The sequence below is a fragment of the Trichechus manatus genome, unplaced genomic scaffold (assembly GCF_000243295.1).
Source record: "Trichechus manatus latirostris isolate Lorelei unplaced genomic scaffold, TriManLat1.0 scaffold00225, whole genome shotgun sequence".
Classification (NCBI taxonomy): domain Eukaryota; kingdom Metazoa; phylum Chordata; class Mammalia; order Sirenia; family Trichechidae; genus Trichechus; species Trichechus manatus.
This window is the reverse complement of record NW_004444161.1, coordinates 1,102,018-1,117,926: the sequence shown is the minus strand read 5'-3', so window position 1 is coordinate 1,117,926 and position 15,909 is coordinate 1,102,018. Positions and strand designations below refer to the sequence as shown.

Below are 15,909 nucleotides of genomic sequence, written 5' to 3'. Positions count from 1 at the left end.
TGTTTTTATTTCTATTTGCAGGGCACAGTCGCTACATGTACACCGGCGGGACCCCAATCTGCACACTTGGCTGTGTCAATATTAAGCTCCTGTATTCTAGTGGGCTTAGTAATAGATTTCTCTTTTTTTTCAGCTATATTTTTTTGGGGGTGCCTTTTCCCAGAAATTGGTGTTAGCTAGCAAAGCCGACGGCACACAAAAACAGTCTCTTATTTGTCGAAGTCACTCCTACAGTGAGGAATTGCGTCACAATCCCAGGACTTTAAAAATTCTGCTCTGATTTGAATGTACTTCTTTTCTCCTCTTTGAAGCTTAACAGTGCTTTAATATCTCAGGAGTCCCACCCCAAAGGCCTCTTATTATTGATAATGTCATCATGGATACGGCTCAAAGGAGAATCTCTTTATGAGAGCCTCAACCCCACTGCAATTATTCAGCAGAGCTCTGCTTTTCTCTGATCTGAAGACTGCTTTGAAGTCAGTGGGAAGCCTCAGCATAAGGAGAGCTGGCTAATCCAGTCCTAAAAAGGCAGGCTTCTCTGACAGGCTGTTTCCTTTCCCTTCTTCCCCAAGGCTGCGTGAGCAAGGGCTCTCTGCTGTCTTGAGCAAGGGCTAGCTTTTCGTTTGATTTTACATCTCTATTTTACCTTTGGGCTGACTATTTTGGATATTTATTGTAGCATTTATGATAGCATTCAATGTGGCCTTTAGATATATAACAAATAATCTCACCCCACCTCCCATCATTTAACCACATTATCTTATTTAAAAATGTATGTAAAGCTAATTTTAAAAATAGCTTTGCTGTTGTTGTTAGGTGCCTTCGAGTCGGTCCCGACTCATAGTGACCCTGTGTACCACAGAAGGAAACACTGCCTGGTCCTGTGCCACCCTCACAATTGTTGTTATGCTTGAGCCCACTGTTGCAGCCACTGTATCAATCCATCTCGTTGAGGGTCTTCCTCTTTTTTGCTGACCCTCTACTTTATCAAGCACGATGTCCTTCTTGGTAGTTTCACCATCCTTGCTTCTAAGCAGCATTCTGGTTGTACTTCTTCCAAGACAGATTTGTTTGTTCTTTTGGCAGTCCATGGTATATTCACTATTCTTCACCAACACCACAATTCAAAGGCGTCAATTCTTCTTTGGTCTTCCTTATTCATTGTCCAGCCTTCGCATGCATATGAGGCAATTGAAAATACCATGGCTTGGGTCAGGTGCACCTTAGTCTTTAAGGTAATATGTTTAAGGTAATATCAGAGGTCTTTTGCAGCACATTTGCCCAATGCAATGGGTCTTTTGATTTCTTGACTGCTATTTCCATGGGTGTTGATTGTGGATCCAAGTAAAATGAAATCCTTGACAACTTCAATCTTTTCTCCATTTATCATGATGTTGCTTATTGGTCCAGTTGTGAGCTTTACTGAGGATTAATTGATATACAATAAGCTACTCATATTTAAAGTGTACAATTTGGTACATTTGGAAATATGCATTCATGAAACCGTAGGCACAATCAAGATAATGAATATATCTATCTCCTCCGAATGTTTCCTCATTTGTAATCCCTATCTCTATCTCCTTTCTGTGGTGCCCTTATCATCCACAGACAATCACTGATTTACTTTTTGTCATTATAGTTTAGTTTGTACTTTCTAGAATCTTCTGTAAATAGAATTGTACAATATATGCTCTTCTTGTCTGGCTCTCTTGCTCAGCATAATTATTTTACAGTTCATCCGTATTGTTCCATGTATTCCTTTTTATTGTATTCCATTGTATGGATATACCACATTTATTTATCCATTTGTCTGTTGATGGACATTTGGGTTGTTTCCAGCTGTTGACTATTACACATAAAGCTACTATGAATAGTCTTATACAAGTCTTTTTTAGACATTTGCTTTTATTTCTCATGTGTAAATAGCTGCAAGTGGAATGTTTGGGTCATATGTTAGGTATATGTTTAAATTTTTGAGAAACTGCTACATGATTTTCCAAAGTGGTTGTACCATTTTATATTCCCATCCAAAGCATATGAGTGTTCTAACTCTTCTATAACCTCACTAATACTTGGTCAGTCTTTTTTAATTCTGGCCACTACAAAAGTGTGTGGTGGTTTCAATTTACATTTCCCTAATGACTAATAATGTCAAGCACCTTTTTGTGTATGCGTTTACCATCTTTGTATACCTTCTTTGATGAAATATCTGCACAAAACTTTATGTTCATTTTTAAAGTTAAGTTGCTTGTTTTCTTATTATTGAATTTTGAGAGTTCTTTATATATTCTGGATACAAGTCTTTGGCAGAGATGTAATTTTCAAATAATTTCTCCCAGTGTCTTAGGCTGGGTTCTCTAGAGAAGCAAAACCAGTAAAGCGTATAAGTATATATATATAGAGAGATTTATATCAAGGAAACAGCTCACGCAATTGTAGAAGCTAAAACATCCCAAGTCCATTGATCAGGGTGGAGGCCTCTCCCAATTTATGGAGCCACAGAAGCTGGTGAACCCAAGGTTGGCAGGTCTGAGAGGGACTCCTTCTCACGGGCTGTGAAGGTCAATGAATTCCAAGATCAGCAGACAAGACGGCAAGGTTTCTCCTGATTCACCTAACTGCAGGGGCTGGTGAACCCAAGATCAACAGGTTGGGGAACTGGACTCTTGCTCACAGGCCGTGAAGATTGATGAATTCTAAGATTAAGAGGTAAGGTGCTAGCTCAAGTCCCAAGAACCGGAGGTGAGACAACAAGAGGCAGCTGTTGAGTCTGGAACAAGCCAAAAACATTGGCAAGGTGAGCAGGCGGAAAAATAACCAGTGGAAAGCAGAGAGATGAAGCTGATGGGGTGGTGAGCTGCCACAGGCCCCGTCCCCACCAGTAGCACTCAGCATATTCCATCATGGGAGTGATCACATATCGTATTTCAATAGGGACGTGATCACGACATTATACGACTGCTAAAACACTGAGAATCATGGCCTAGCCAAGTTGACACACAATCTTAACCATCACACCCAGTTTGTGTCTTGTCTTTTTATTTTATTAATAGTGCCTTTTAAAGACCAGAAGTGTGAATTTTGATAAAGTCCAACTTGTCAATTTTTTCTTCTAGGGGTAGTGTCTTTGGTGTAATATCTAAAGAATATTTGCCTCATATTAGGTCACAAAAAATTTTCTCTTCTCCCTCTCCCTCCAAGAAATATTATAGTTTTAGGCTTTATGTTTAGGTCCATAATCCATTTTGAGTTACTCTTTTAAATGGTGCAAGGTATTGATTGAATTTATTTATTTTTTGAATAAGGATATCAAATAGTTCTAGCACCATTTGCTGAAAAAAAGAATCCTTTCCCCACTGTAATGCCTTTGTACCTTTGCTGAAAATCAATTGACCATATGTGTGAGTGCATTTCTAGACTCTATATTCTCTTCCTTTGATCCCTTTCTCATCAATACCTACTTTCTTAATTATCATAGTTTTTTGATTTCTTGAAATCAGGTAGTGTAAGTCCTCCAATTTTTTTCTTATTTTTCGAGGCTATTTTGGCTGTTCTAGACTCTTTGGTTTTCTTGATGAATTTTGGAATTAGCTTGCCTGATTTTTAAGCTTCAAATATGACACCTGAGGTAATCAAGTTCTTCAAGATAAACTGAATCTTGCTGATGAAGCAGCCACAGTTGAATCTGTAGTTATGTATTGATGCATAACAAATTACCTTAAGCCAAGTGGCTTAAAACAATAATAAAACTTTATAATCTTCCACAGTTTTTGTGGGTCAGGAATTTGGGAGTGGTTTGGATAGGCTATTTGGCTTGGATTTCTCATGAAATTCAGTAAGATTTTGGCTGAGGATGCAGTCACCTTAAGCCTTGACTGGGGCTGGAGAATATTCTTCACTCACAGATCTGAAAAATGAGTGCCTGCTATTGACAGGAGGACTCAGTCCCTCTCTCCCTCCCTCTAACATGTAAGTCTCTTTATAGGGATGCTTGAGTTTTTCCACAACATGATAGCTGGCTTTCCCCAAAGAAAGCTATCTAAGGGACGAAGGTGGAAGCTGCAATGCCTTTCATGACCTAGCCTTGGAAGCAAAAAATAAAATGATAGCCTCACCTTGGGACTATCACTTATTCATGACTTATTCATCCCTGAAGAATGTATTTGAGTTCTTTGGCTAAAATTGAAAACCAAAATATGATGTAATTATTTTCCATGACTGCTGTGTTGAAATTCTGGGCAAGTGGGGATAACCAGTAGCTGTTGGAACTGTTGAAGAGAGATCACGTAAATAGAGGTTTTCTGTGTCTAAGTGAATGCTTATGGTGTGCAGCTAGGAGATGACTATCCTCCCTAAATCTACCCAGGACCCAGTGAAGTTTGGTTACTTTGAGGATTGAAGTGTTGGTTCCTCCTGAGATAGCACCATGAGCTGGAAGTTGATGTTCTTATTGTGAGTAGTGATGGTAATATGGCTTCTCCAGTGGCTTCAGAGACAAGAGACAGAAGCAAGTGGGGGCAAGAGAAAGATAAGCAAAGGGGTTGTGCATACTGGATACTGTATCTGAGAGACAGTTACATGAACACATGTGAGGGAACCTTTTGGAGCTGTCTAGAGATAGCTGTGGACAATCTGAAGAGTGTATATTTTTGGCAGTCATGCCAATGGTGTCCCATGCCATCACAATTTTGGTTTAAAAGTGTGACCTTATTTGTAGGTGATTATTATTCCATTTGCTATTTTTTGTAAGTCACAACCAGCATTTTCTAACCGTCAGCCAATGGAGTATCAAGTGTTTTGTTTCCTCACGAGAACATCTCCAGCAACCATTCAAACAAGCTGTGGTTAAACTCTATGGTGTTATATTCATCCATTTGTTATTAGTGGATCCTGTTTTAATCTCCATACTTTCAAAAGAGGGAGGAAAGAAATCCCTCTGTTTTTAATTGCAGGGTTCTTAGGCAGGAAATTATATGTGCAAAGTTTAGATAATCTGTGAAATTTCATTCCTATAATCCGTTTTCAGAGTTAGAACATCAAAAACAACCAGATACCACAAATCTGCTGTTGGTCTTTGGCCATTTCTCAGCTTATAAAACATTGAGTGAAATTATTATCTCCACCTCAAATGGTACCAAAAAGGAGATATACTTGGGTGAGAATTGGAGTTGGAAATGGACTTCCTGCCATGAACTAATAAACTATTAGAAACAAGGGTTATTAAAATGGAAATAAAATAGCAGAGGCCTCAAGCACAGTGTCACTGTGCATTTACACATCTCCTGGAAAGAAGCTAATTCCACAAAATGAGTCCTCCTCTCCAGGCGCTCCTGCGCCTTCATCATCTGATTGGAGTCCCAGAAGGCAGACTTATAAAGCGGCCAGCCTGGCTCCCCCTTGCAAGAGTTGCATTTTTGGTTATTGACATGATGGCTTGCTAAAATATTTTAATTTGCTTGAATTTCAGTAGCTTAATTTTGCAGCAGCAGGGAGCTATGTTGTCTAAGCAAGCTTTCTCCTTTCTGAGACTCCAGTGGTGTCGCGAATTCAGGAAAATGTTCAGTCTTAATGAGGGTAATGATTAATACACAGTTATGATTCCCCCAGCCCACAAATAAAGCTCACCATGTCTTTTGTTTCTCAAGTGCTTTGAGAAAAAAGTAATCTATATAAATGTTCAATAACAACATAAAGCGCTAAGGTGATCCAGGTAGGGGAAGGAGTAACCAAAAACAGACTGGAAAAGGTACTATAAGAAATAGAAAACAAATCCCATTTTAATTTCTTTTTGAATGACAAAAGTCATGGTTAAAGATGGCAGCTAATTATCATATGTATTCTCTAGCATGGCCATTTAAGTATTACGTTTACTCTATAAAACCTTCCAGCGTGCTTAACAGAAAACTAATGTAAATTGTTGGTCCTCACTGGATAGCCCAAGAAATGCTATTGTAAATGCTGTTGTTGCTTTCAGGATCATTAAACATAATTTATTAATATAAAACATATTATTATTTATATTAAGTGATCCGATAGGGCTGCTATGAGTCGGAATCAACTTGATGGGGACAAAAGCTTTTGTTTTGGTTTTAATGCTATATGTTATATATAAGATATACTTTCTCTTCTATTAAAATCATAACCCCAATTATAACATTAAAATCTATAGCTTGGGAGTGCCTGCATCAATTACCAGCTCTGTTTTGTACACTAGAAAGCATCAGATAATTGATTCATAAGTCATTGCTGAGGTCAAACTAACGACAGCACCAAGGAATATTCGAAACAAAGTAACTGAGCAAAAGCCTTCATGTTGAGAAGGCAACATCAGTGAAAGTTTTTGGACAAAAATTGTGTAGAGCAGAAAGATAGAAAGAAACTCAGGAGCTATTTTGAGAAGTTTTGTGGGAAGTTGTTGAGTTTTAAAATGACGTTGTTGTCTTTGTCTCACGGACAGCAGGAGACTGTCCCTCTAGAGTCCCTGGGTGGTGCAGTTAATGTGCTTGGCTGCTAACTGAAAGGTTGGAGGTTTGAGTCCAGAAGAGGTGCCTCAGAAGAAAATGATAAGTCAGCCATTGAAAATCTGAGGAACTCAGTTGTACCCTGACACACATGGGATACTATGAGTCGAAATTGATTCGATGCCAACTTTTTTTTTTTAAACCAGTGTTGCAGACCACAAACTTACCTCCATTGTGGGGGAATGTCCCACTGTGAGGTAACGTTACAAACGGTTGGGTTGATATAATTGGAAACGTCCAATACTGTTGGCTTAGGATACATAGTATGCCATATGCATTTCTGCCTGGCACGTAAACCTGCTGCCGTCGAGTCAATTCTGACTCGGAGCGATCCTATAGCACAGAGTAGAACTGTCCTGTAGAGTTTCCAAGGAGCGCCTGGTGGATTCAAACTGCTGACCTTTTGGTTAGCAGCTGTAGCACTTAACTACTGCATCACAGTAAGCACTTAATAAATATTTATTGATAGACTTTATCTCAGTCTACACCTTCTTGGAGGCTAAAGATGACATTTATCATCATAGCTTGCAGTAGACTTGTATTTTAATGATTTATCAAATCATTATTGTCACATGATAAATTTATGATTAAATTTTTTGGGAGGATATCATGGAGAAGAATGAAATAGTATTTATGGCAGATACCTGAATTTCTTAAATAAAAAGCTCCATCTAAATAGAAGGTATTATATTCTAAAATACAGCCAAAAGAGTAGAGAAAAAATACAAAATTGTAGTATGTGAATCATCTTTAGTTCTTGCCACAAATATTGGACATCTTTATTGCCCTTTTTATTGTATTATAAGGAAGAATTTGAGACTGTCATTGTTTTCAGAAGGATTGCTTCTGCACAGAAGGCCTAGACATTGATGCAGGCTGAGTCTTTGGAGCAGTATTCATCATTCTCTGCTTTTTGGGAGAAAGCTTATGATAGACCACCATGTTCCTGAACTCAATGATAGTTTCCGATAAAACATCTGAACCCTATAGTTTTAAGAGCAGTGGAAGGAAGTGCTGGCTTCTGTTGATATCTAAAGTTGTCATGCAACAGCTCTTATTTGCTGGGCAGCTTTATGAGTATAGGTGGATTTATAGTCATTGGGGAGAAAGGCCAATTTGTGGGAGTGTAGATTTCCCATTCATCACCATACTTTACAGCCTTGTTGGCGATTTTATTTTCAGATACCAAAGTAGTCATTTTGGTCTTGCTAATGCTTTTCCTCCAACTGATATATTTTTCTGACATGAGCAAGGGCGAGCTGCGTATGTCAGATGTTGTGCTTTTCCTTTTCTACTGTTTCAGACAGGGATAGCTGACACCATGGTTAACAATAGAGAAGCATTCATTAATTGACTTGGGGAGGTCTGGCTTCTACAATGAAACACTCCTCCTCCTCTGTCTACCTCCCCACAACCTCATCACTTTCAAGTGTCTGAGATGATCTATGGAGTCAACAGAGCTGGATGTCGCCAGGGATGTGGCACTGGAAGAAAGGCGTCCTGGGAAATATGGTAAGAAGTCATTTCACAGTGGATAGAGGCAAAACTGCCCTTCTCCCTCACACCTCGGATCTAACTTTATGCCCTGAAAGTCTAAGCACTATAGGGAAACATTCTACTAAGAAACCCTTAGTAAATCTGTATAGTCAAAAACATGTGTAATTTGTATGTAGATCACATTGTAGCCTTCCGGACCATTAAACATGATTTGTTAATATAAAACAACAACAACCCATTGCCCTCAAGTCAATTCCAACTCGTAGCAACCCTGTAGGACGGAGAAGAACTGCCCCCTAGGGTTTCCAAGGAGCAGCTGGTGGATTCAAACTGCCGACCTTTTGGTTAGAAGCTGAGCTCTTAACCACTGTGCCACCAGGGCTCCAACTTGTTAATATAGAACATATTATTATTTATATTAAATAATGCTATGTATAGGGTCACTATGAGTCAGAATCCACACAAGGCAAGAGGTTTGGTTTGGTATTGTATGTAAGATATACTTCCTCTTCTGTTAAAATCATAATCCCAATTATAACATTAAAATCTATATAAAATTGTTTATAAATAAATATGTAGGATACAGTTCTCATTCCATAGTGAGTCTGATTATTTTTATTTAACCCTTCTCTCAGCCTTGAGATGTCCTGAATTAATTCCGTTTGGCATTGCTATATATAAATTCCTGCACTCGTGGACCCCTGTCCCACGGCCATAGTCAGGACTGACAGCTCTGAGAAGGTAGAGTTTGTGTTTATCTTGCTCATCATGTGTAAGTCCAGGACCTAGCACAGTGCTTGGCAGAATAATTTTTTTTAAAGGAATGAATCAAAATTTATTCATAAAGAAAATCTGGCAAAAGTTTTTGTTGGTTCTCAGAATTCTGGACAGAATATCTACAGGTATCTTCCCCCCACCTGACTCTCTCTGAGCCCATGTAAAGGTGGTCACTTATAACCCACCTTGTCTAGAACCAATCTCAGCATCTTCCTCTCCTCCCTATTTTTGTACTGATGCTGTTCTCTCTCAAATGTCATGATGGAAACCTCACAGTCACATCTGACCTCTCCTTCCTTGCTTAGTGTAGCAAATCAATAAAAATCTTTTACTAAATTTCTTTACAAATGCTTCTTGCATTCAAAATGTTACTTCCTTTAGTCTTTCTCCCCTTTAATGTTTACTTGTCAGTTGATCTTTCCATTTTGCCCCTTCTGTTTTTATCCTGACACTTCCTGTTCAAAAGCCATCAGTGTCTCCCCACGGTCTATAAGAAGACTGTACACCATGGTGTGCATATAGGGTCCTTCAAAGTCTGCATCCAAGAACAGTCACGGTCTAACTCCATAGGTCTCAAACACAATGGTTCATCACTCTCCATGCCTGCTTACTCCTACCTGATACTTTGCTCATTCCCATGCCCCTGCTGTTATTGTATTATGGCAGAACAGTTAAAAGCCTGGTTTTGGACAGTTGGAACTTGGTTCACAAGCTCAGTCTACTCATTGATGTCTAAACTCTATTCTCTTTTAACATAGTTACATTTTCAAGTACTCTAGGACATCCTGTGGAATTTAACTTTCATCAGATATGACTTCTTTGGTTTGAACTCCTATCGTGAAACTTCGAAAAATCTAAATTCTTCCATCTTCATAAACCATGGCCGCAAAATGTAAGATGAAATAAGAAAACAGTTACCGTTACTATGCTGGAAGTAAAACACAGACAAATGCAGTCCCCTGATTTGCATTCTCCAGCATGGTACAGACTTAGGGTAAGGGTCAGTTCCAACTTTGTCTCCTATGGTGTCCTCTCCTTGGCACTAGGGAGGTGAGCTGTATGTACTTCCATGAATGCCCCACCTACAGCCTGCAGGGCTGCTCTCTGCTGGTGTGGTGACCCTCCTGGGGAACCCTTATGGGCCAAGTTGCTCCCATGAGAACTTAGGCTTAACCATCTCCATCGTGTCCTTGGTTGAACCACCTGTCTCTGATGCAGTGGCTTTGATTGACCCCCAAACACAGTGGTATTAACCGGAGTCTGGGAGTTCTCCTTTGGCAGAATGCTTGACTCTTATACCAATCTGTCTGAACGAAAGGGCTTTCTTTGAAAGTCCTTCTCCCATTTGCCACCCAGCCACCTCTGGCTGTGCAAAGCATCGCTCAGCTCAAAAGGCTCCCTGAAAGGTATTTCACTGAGGAGCTGCTCACTCCTTCGGGATGAAGGAGAGTCAGGGCCACCCCAGAGAAGGCGTGACTGTCACCACAACCCCGGTGCCTCTCTAGTCTCCCTACAGCTCTAGGGATGAGCATCCCTTCCCTCAGGGGCCACTGTCTGTTTGTCCTTGGGGAAAAGGCACCCCAACTGTACTCCCATATACTGACATTAGATCCTGAGCAGACCCAGTAAAAATATCTAGGCTCTTCAATGACAAGTGAATACTCTGATTCCCAGATGAAGCTGAATTGTAAGCTACTGTGTCCTAGATTTTTGCATTTTGTGAGCTGAGATGTTGTTGTTGTTAGGTGCCGTCGAATCATTTCTGACTCATAGTGACGCTATGTATAACAGAACGAAATACTGTTTGGTCCTGCGCCATCCTCACAGTCTTGCTATGTTTGAGCCCATTGTTGCAGCCACTGTGTCAATCCATCTTGTTGAGGGTCTTCCTCTTTTTCACTGACCTTCTACTTTACCAAGCATGATGTCCTCCTCTAGGGACTGGTCCCTCCTAATAACATGTCCAAGGTACGTGACATGAAGTCTCACCATCCTCGCTTCCAAGGAGCACTCTGGCTGTACTTCTTCCAAGACAGACTTAGCATGGGTGATTTTATTTTTCCAAATAAGGATATTAACAAAACTAATGTCTTTTATTTCTATACTGTCATGAAAAGTCTGTAAGCACCATATGAAGGACACTTTATTAAATTGAATAATTTAGCTTTATGATTCTTATTTTTCTCCGTTCACTAAGGCTGGGTACAAATTTGTCCAGGAACTGACTCAGGTCACTGGTCATGGATTTGGGAACCACAGTTTTATGAAACTTATTAATTTAATTGAGGTATTCCTGATGATGTTGTTAATTGCTGTTGAGTTGGCTTCGACTCACGGCAATCTTATGTATAACAGAACAAAACGTTGTCTGGCCCTGTGCCATCTTCATGATCATTGGTATGTTTTGGTACATTATTGTAGCTATTGTGTCAATCCAACTAATGGAGGATTTCCCTTGGTTTTGCTAACCCTCTGCTTTACCAAACATGATGTCCTTTCCAGCTATTGTTCTTACTGACGGTGTGCCTAAAGTAAATGAGCTGAAGTCTCACCATCCTTGCTTCCAGGGTGCATTCAGGTTGTATTTCTCCTAAAATGGATGTGTTTGTTCTTGTGGCAGTCCATGGTGTATTCAACATTCATCACCAACACCACAGTTTGAACGCATCAATTCTTCTGTCTTCCATTCTTTTAGCTTGTGAGGACTGAAGAAGTTCACAGCTATGGTACCATGTCCCCCTCCCTTTAGATATATTTTAAAGATACATGCATATCTTCAAAATGCATTTGAACAATAATTTGTTGTCTTGGATTGTCCTCTAATAGTTTCGTTTATGCATATTTTGCCTCTTCCAAACAGATTGCAATGCTAGGTAAATAGAAGCTACTGAAGAACTAATAATTTGAACTTAATGTCAACAGTACACACTGGTATACTGTTTAGAGGATTGTAGGCTGTTCATACCTTTGTGTGTGTCTGTGTTTTTGAGAGTTTATTGGGATTTTTAATTTACATATGTATGTAAATGAAAGACACACGTTTTCAAAGCATTAAGCCATCTTTGTCAAAAAGAAAAGAAGCTCTTGGAGGCAAGTCTGTATCTTCATCTTCATTTCCAAATGAGGCTGGGAAGACTGACTACCTACCAAGCAGGTATAGTCCTGCATCTGTAGCATCTTTAAAGTCTCTCATCATTTTTGATGATTTAGTAATAATGTAGGGAGTAGCAAGGTAGTGGGGTTCTCTCACAAAATATCAGAATTGTTTTTCATTTTAATATACTTTTTTATTTAAAAAATCCTAAAGTGTTCCTTAGAGTGACAGCTGAGTTTCAATATTTACAACTCTCTGATTGCTCCAGCAGTTTAAAAAAAATGAGCCCTCAAGTAAAATTTAAATGGAAAAGATTACAATTCAGAATTATGGGTTTTTTTTTTTCATTTGAATAAATACTTCTCGCCTGGAAGTTTTATGTGTCAACCCTAGTTTCCCTATATTTGACAATCCTTGAAAAAATACTTAATTCCCTTCTTGAAAATGTTTGAACAGTTTTAGTTTTTGAAAATACACTCTTTTGGATCAGCACAACTTTTTCCCCCTGACTTTTACTCTCTGCTCTTGACACAAACCAAGCACACACACCATCCATCTAGCAAACGGATGATTCAGGTTAGGGCACAAGCTGGGGACATATGAGTAAGCGAAAGTAGATAAATGACAGAGCATCATTATCTTCGGGGTATTTAAACTGAATATGATTTATTATATCCACATGGCTGATTTGTGATATGTACTCAAAACTCTTCAATCATTTTTGCGTATTTCTGTAGCTTTCCTGAATGAGGTTCCAGACTCATATGTTTTAAGCTTAAATTATGTATTGTATATATTAAGACTAAATTAAGCCAATTTCCTTACCCAAGATGTAGCTCTTTAATCACTTGATGATTTTGTGATTGGTTTCTTTTCCTCAAATAGTATGTTAATACATCTATTTAGTGGAGAATGTTACTATGTCTAATTTATATTTTTGAGGAGGTAGGAATAATGTGACTATTTCCCTTCAAGGTGTATTTAATGTAAGCGCATTACTATAAACTTTAACTGCTGTAATAGAGGTTAGAGATGTGGCTATAGAAAAATTAACATTGTTGACAAATATCTCAGAAAAGGAGTAAAGATGTCTCCCCCCAAAATAATCACTATAAATGAAAATTTTATTACACATCAATAAAATGCTTAAGTTTTAGTAACAATTTAAGATTCATAGCATTTTATTATTTTAGTTTTTCCGGATTAATTAATTCTTTCAAACAAATATTTATTGAGTGACTGCCGTGCATTGTATTAGGGGTTGGGTGTAGAGCAACAAATACAAAAAAGAAAAAAACTAAACCCATTGCTGTTGAGTGGATTCCGACACCTAGCAACCCTATAAGACAGAGTAGAATTGCCGCATAGAGTTTCCAAGGAGCACCTGGTGGATTTGAACTGCCAACCTTTTGGTTAGCAGCCATAGCTCTTAACCCCTACGCCACCAGGGTTTCCAAGAACACAGATAAAAAGCTTGTGGGATTGATATTCCCATGAATCCTGATAAACTAGATTTTTTAAAAAGCTTGTTATGTGAGATTATTGAGTTTTATATAAAAGCAGTTAAATGGTTATATATGTCGCAGACTTACTAGTGAAAAAACCAAAACAAATAATTCAAGATTGGAATCCTAGGGGCAGCATTGCTCAAAGAGATGTGGTTAAAAAAAAAAAAAAAATCCTTTTTATAGATTTGGCATCTGCGTGGTAGCAAGTATATGTTATGGTGAATAAAATTGACCCAACCACGAAGAACATAAGACGGAAAACTTAGAGAAATGATCAGGATTGTCTGTAGAGGGTATTGTGACTATGTTCTCAGCAGCTACGTAAATGCTTTCCAGACACGAGTGAAAACAATGTAAAAGGCAGAAGAGAAAAGTTGCCTTGCAGCTGGTCCAAGAGAAAGGTTTCAATCAAAACAATATCTAAAAACAGACTTAGACTTGGTCAATTTTGGAATTTCGAGGATGGAATAACATTTCAGGCAAAGCTGGCCCTAGTAACAAGGACAAAGAAGGCCGAGTTTGGCTGGCCGCCTCCTCTCATCTTCTGTTTACTGCTTTCTCCATCTGACTTATCATGGATCCCCTTATGCTCCATGCAGAGAGAAAGGACTGGACGTCTGTTCAGAAGTATGGGGCTTAAGCTCCTACTCTGCTGCTTTTCACCTGTCTGAGTGTGAACAATCCACCTTTCTAAGCCTCAGTTTGTTCGTCTGCGAAATGAAGATAAGAACACCAACTTCAGAAGGTAGGAGATTATTGAATATATACTGTATGTGAAATGACTTTGAAACAATAAGAATTAGCATAATAGTTAATACTTCCTTAAGGAATGGAAATAAAACCCCTGAGAAATATGGGAATTCTCTCTGTGCTAAAGCCTACCAAATGGAATGGTAGGTGGTGAAGTGTTTATTTTGGTCAAGTGTTTCTGTCAGACTGTACCTTTGATCCTACCAGGTGTGAGGCTGATTGCTCTGCCTAGGGAAAGCTGTATCAAGGCCAAACTATTCTGATCCCCAGTTACTTACTCTTGCCAGGCTGGTCCCAGATGGAACTTTATAAGGGACGTACTTCCTGTAGATGTGACCGACTCTAGAACATGGAACATCAAACATTTCTCCTCCACACATCCACACCTAAGGATGGGAAATTTAAAAAATATTACAAAAGAGAACATGAATTTCAGGACCAAAGATGGACTATAAAAAAAGAATTATTAGCAAGATTCATAAAAAAATACTTAAAATGTCTTCAAATCAGTAATTTTCTTTATAAATATCTAACCAAGAAAGGAAATCACATTTTAATCGAGATTCGTAAAACTATAGAACCAAAACACTAGTTCAGTAAAATTTTATTTCTGTAGACATCAAGTTGGGATTTTTGATTTTGCTAAGATTTTGTCACAAATATTGCCTTGTGCCATTATTTAATGTTTAGATATCTTCTTTTTTTAATACAGATATTGGTTTTGATAATCTTGCTGTGAAAGCATTTGATGAAATAACAAATTTAAATTTAAGAATTTAAAATTCCAATTAAAAATATGAAATGTAAAAAATCGAAATTCTAAAATAGGTGAATGAGTTAAGGAAGACAAACTTAGCATATTTTAAGTTACACTTAGATTCTGAAACTTGCAGTAAAGCAGACCTTTTAAATCATAGTTACATCTTAATTTCTCCCCACCACCAATCTTTTCTTAGGTACAGATAATAATTGTTAGGGATGTGGACTCAGGCAATATTATACTCAAGGTACATGCTAAGAAGCTGTACTTATATATAGTAACAAAAATTAATCAGTTACATTTTACCATGACTCTCCACTCAGACACATACTTCATCATGGTTTATATAACAGACTTCCTACTATAAAAGGAGCAACTATCAAAACATAAATTCAGTCTTCATATATGCTAAATATTCCGCTACTTTAATTGCCAGAAAATGATTAAAAAGAGATACACAGCTTGTTCTAAAGTATAATATTGAAAGAAAGAGAAATGCTTGTTTTAGCTTACACTTACTTCCATTGTCTCTTTTTTATAACATATTTTATTTTTGTTGTTGTTGAGGATATACACAGCAGAACAGACACCAGTTCAACAACTCCTACGTGTACAATTCAGTGACATTGATTGATTACATTCTTCGAGTTGTAAAACCATGCTCACCCTCCTTTTCTGAGTTTTTTCTCCCCCATTAACATTAGCTCACTACCCCCTAAATTTCCTATGTAAACTTTTGAGTTGCTCTTGTCAATTTGATCCCATATAGATAGATCTTCAAAAAGCACAACGCTTAAGGCAGACGTTCTTTACTAGTTAAGCTAAACTATTGTTTGGTTTTAAGAAGACTTCAGGGGATATTTTTGGCTTAAGGTTTAGAGATTATCTCAGGGCAATAGTTTTTTTTTTTTTTTTTTTTTTTAATATTTTATTGTACTTCAGGTGAAGGCTTACAGAACAGATAGTTTCTCATGTAACAGTAACACACATGCTGTTTTATGA

The 15,909-nt window shown here is 38.1% G+C and overlaps 1 protein-coding gene across 1 annotated transcript in view; it reads right to left on the bottom strand.

Annotated features, from left to right (window-relative positions):
• GALNTL6 (polypeptide N-acetylgalactosaminyltransferase like 6) overlaps positions 1-15,909 on the bottom strand; it is a 944,054-nt gene that overhangs the window by 78,284 nt on the left and 849,861 nt on the right. The window contains exon 8 of the mRNA XM_004388960.1: positions 14,426-14,533. Coding sequence (XP_004389017.1) covers positions 14,426-14,533 — 108 coding nt within the window. The remainder of the gene's footprint in view (positions 1-14,425; positions 14,534-15,909) is intronic.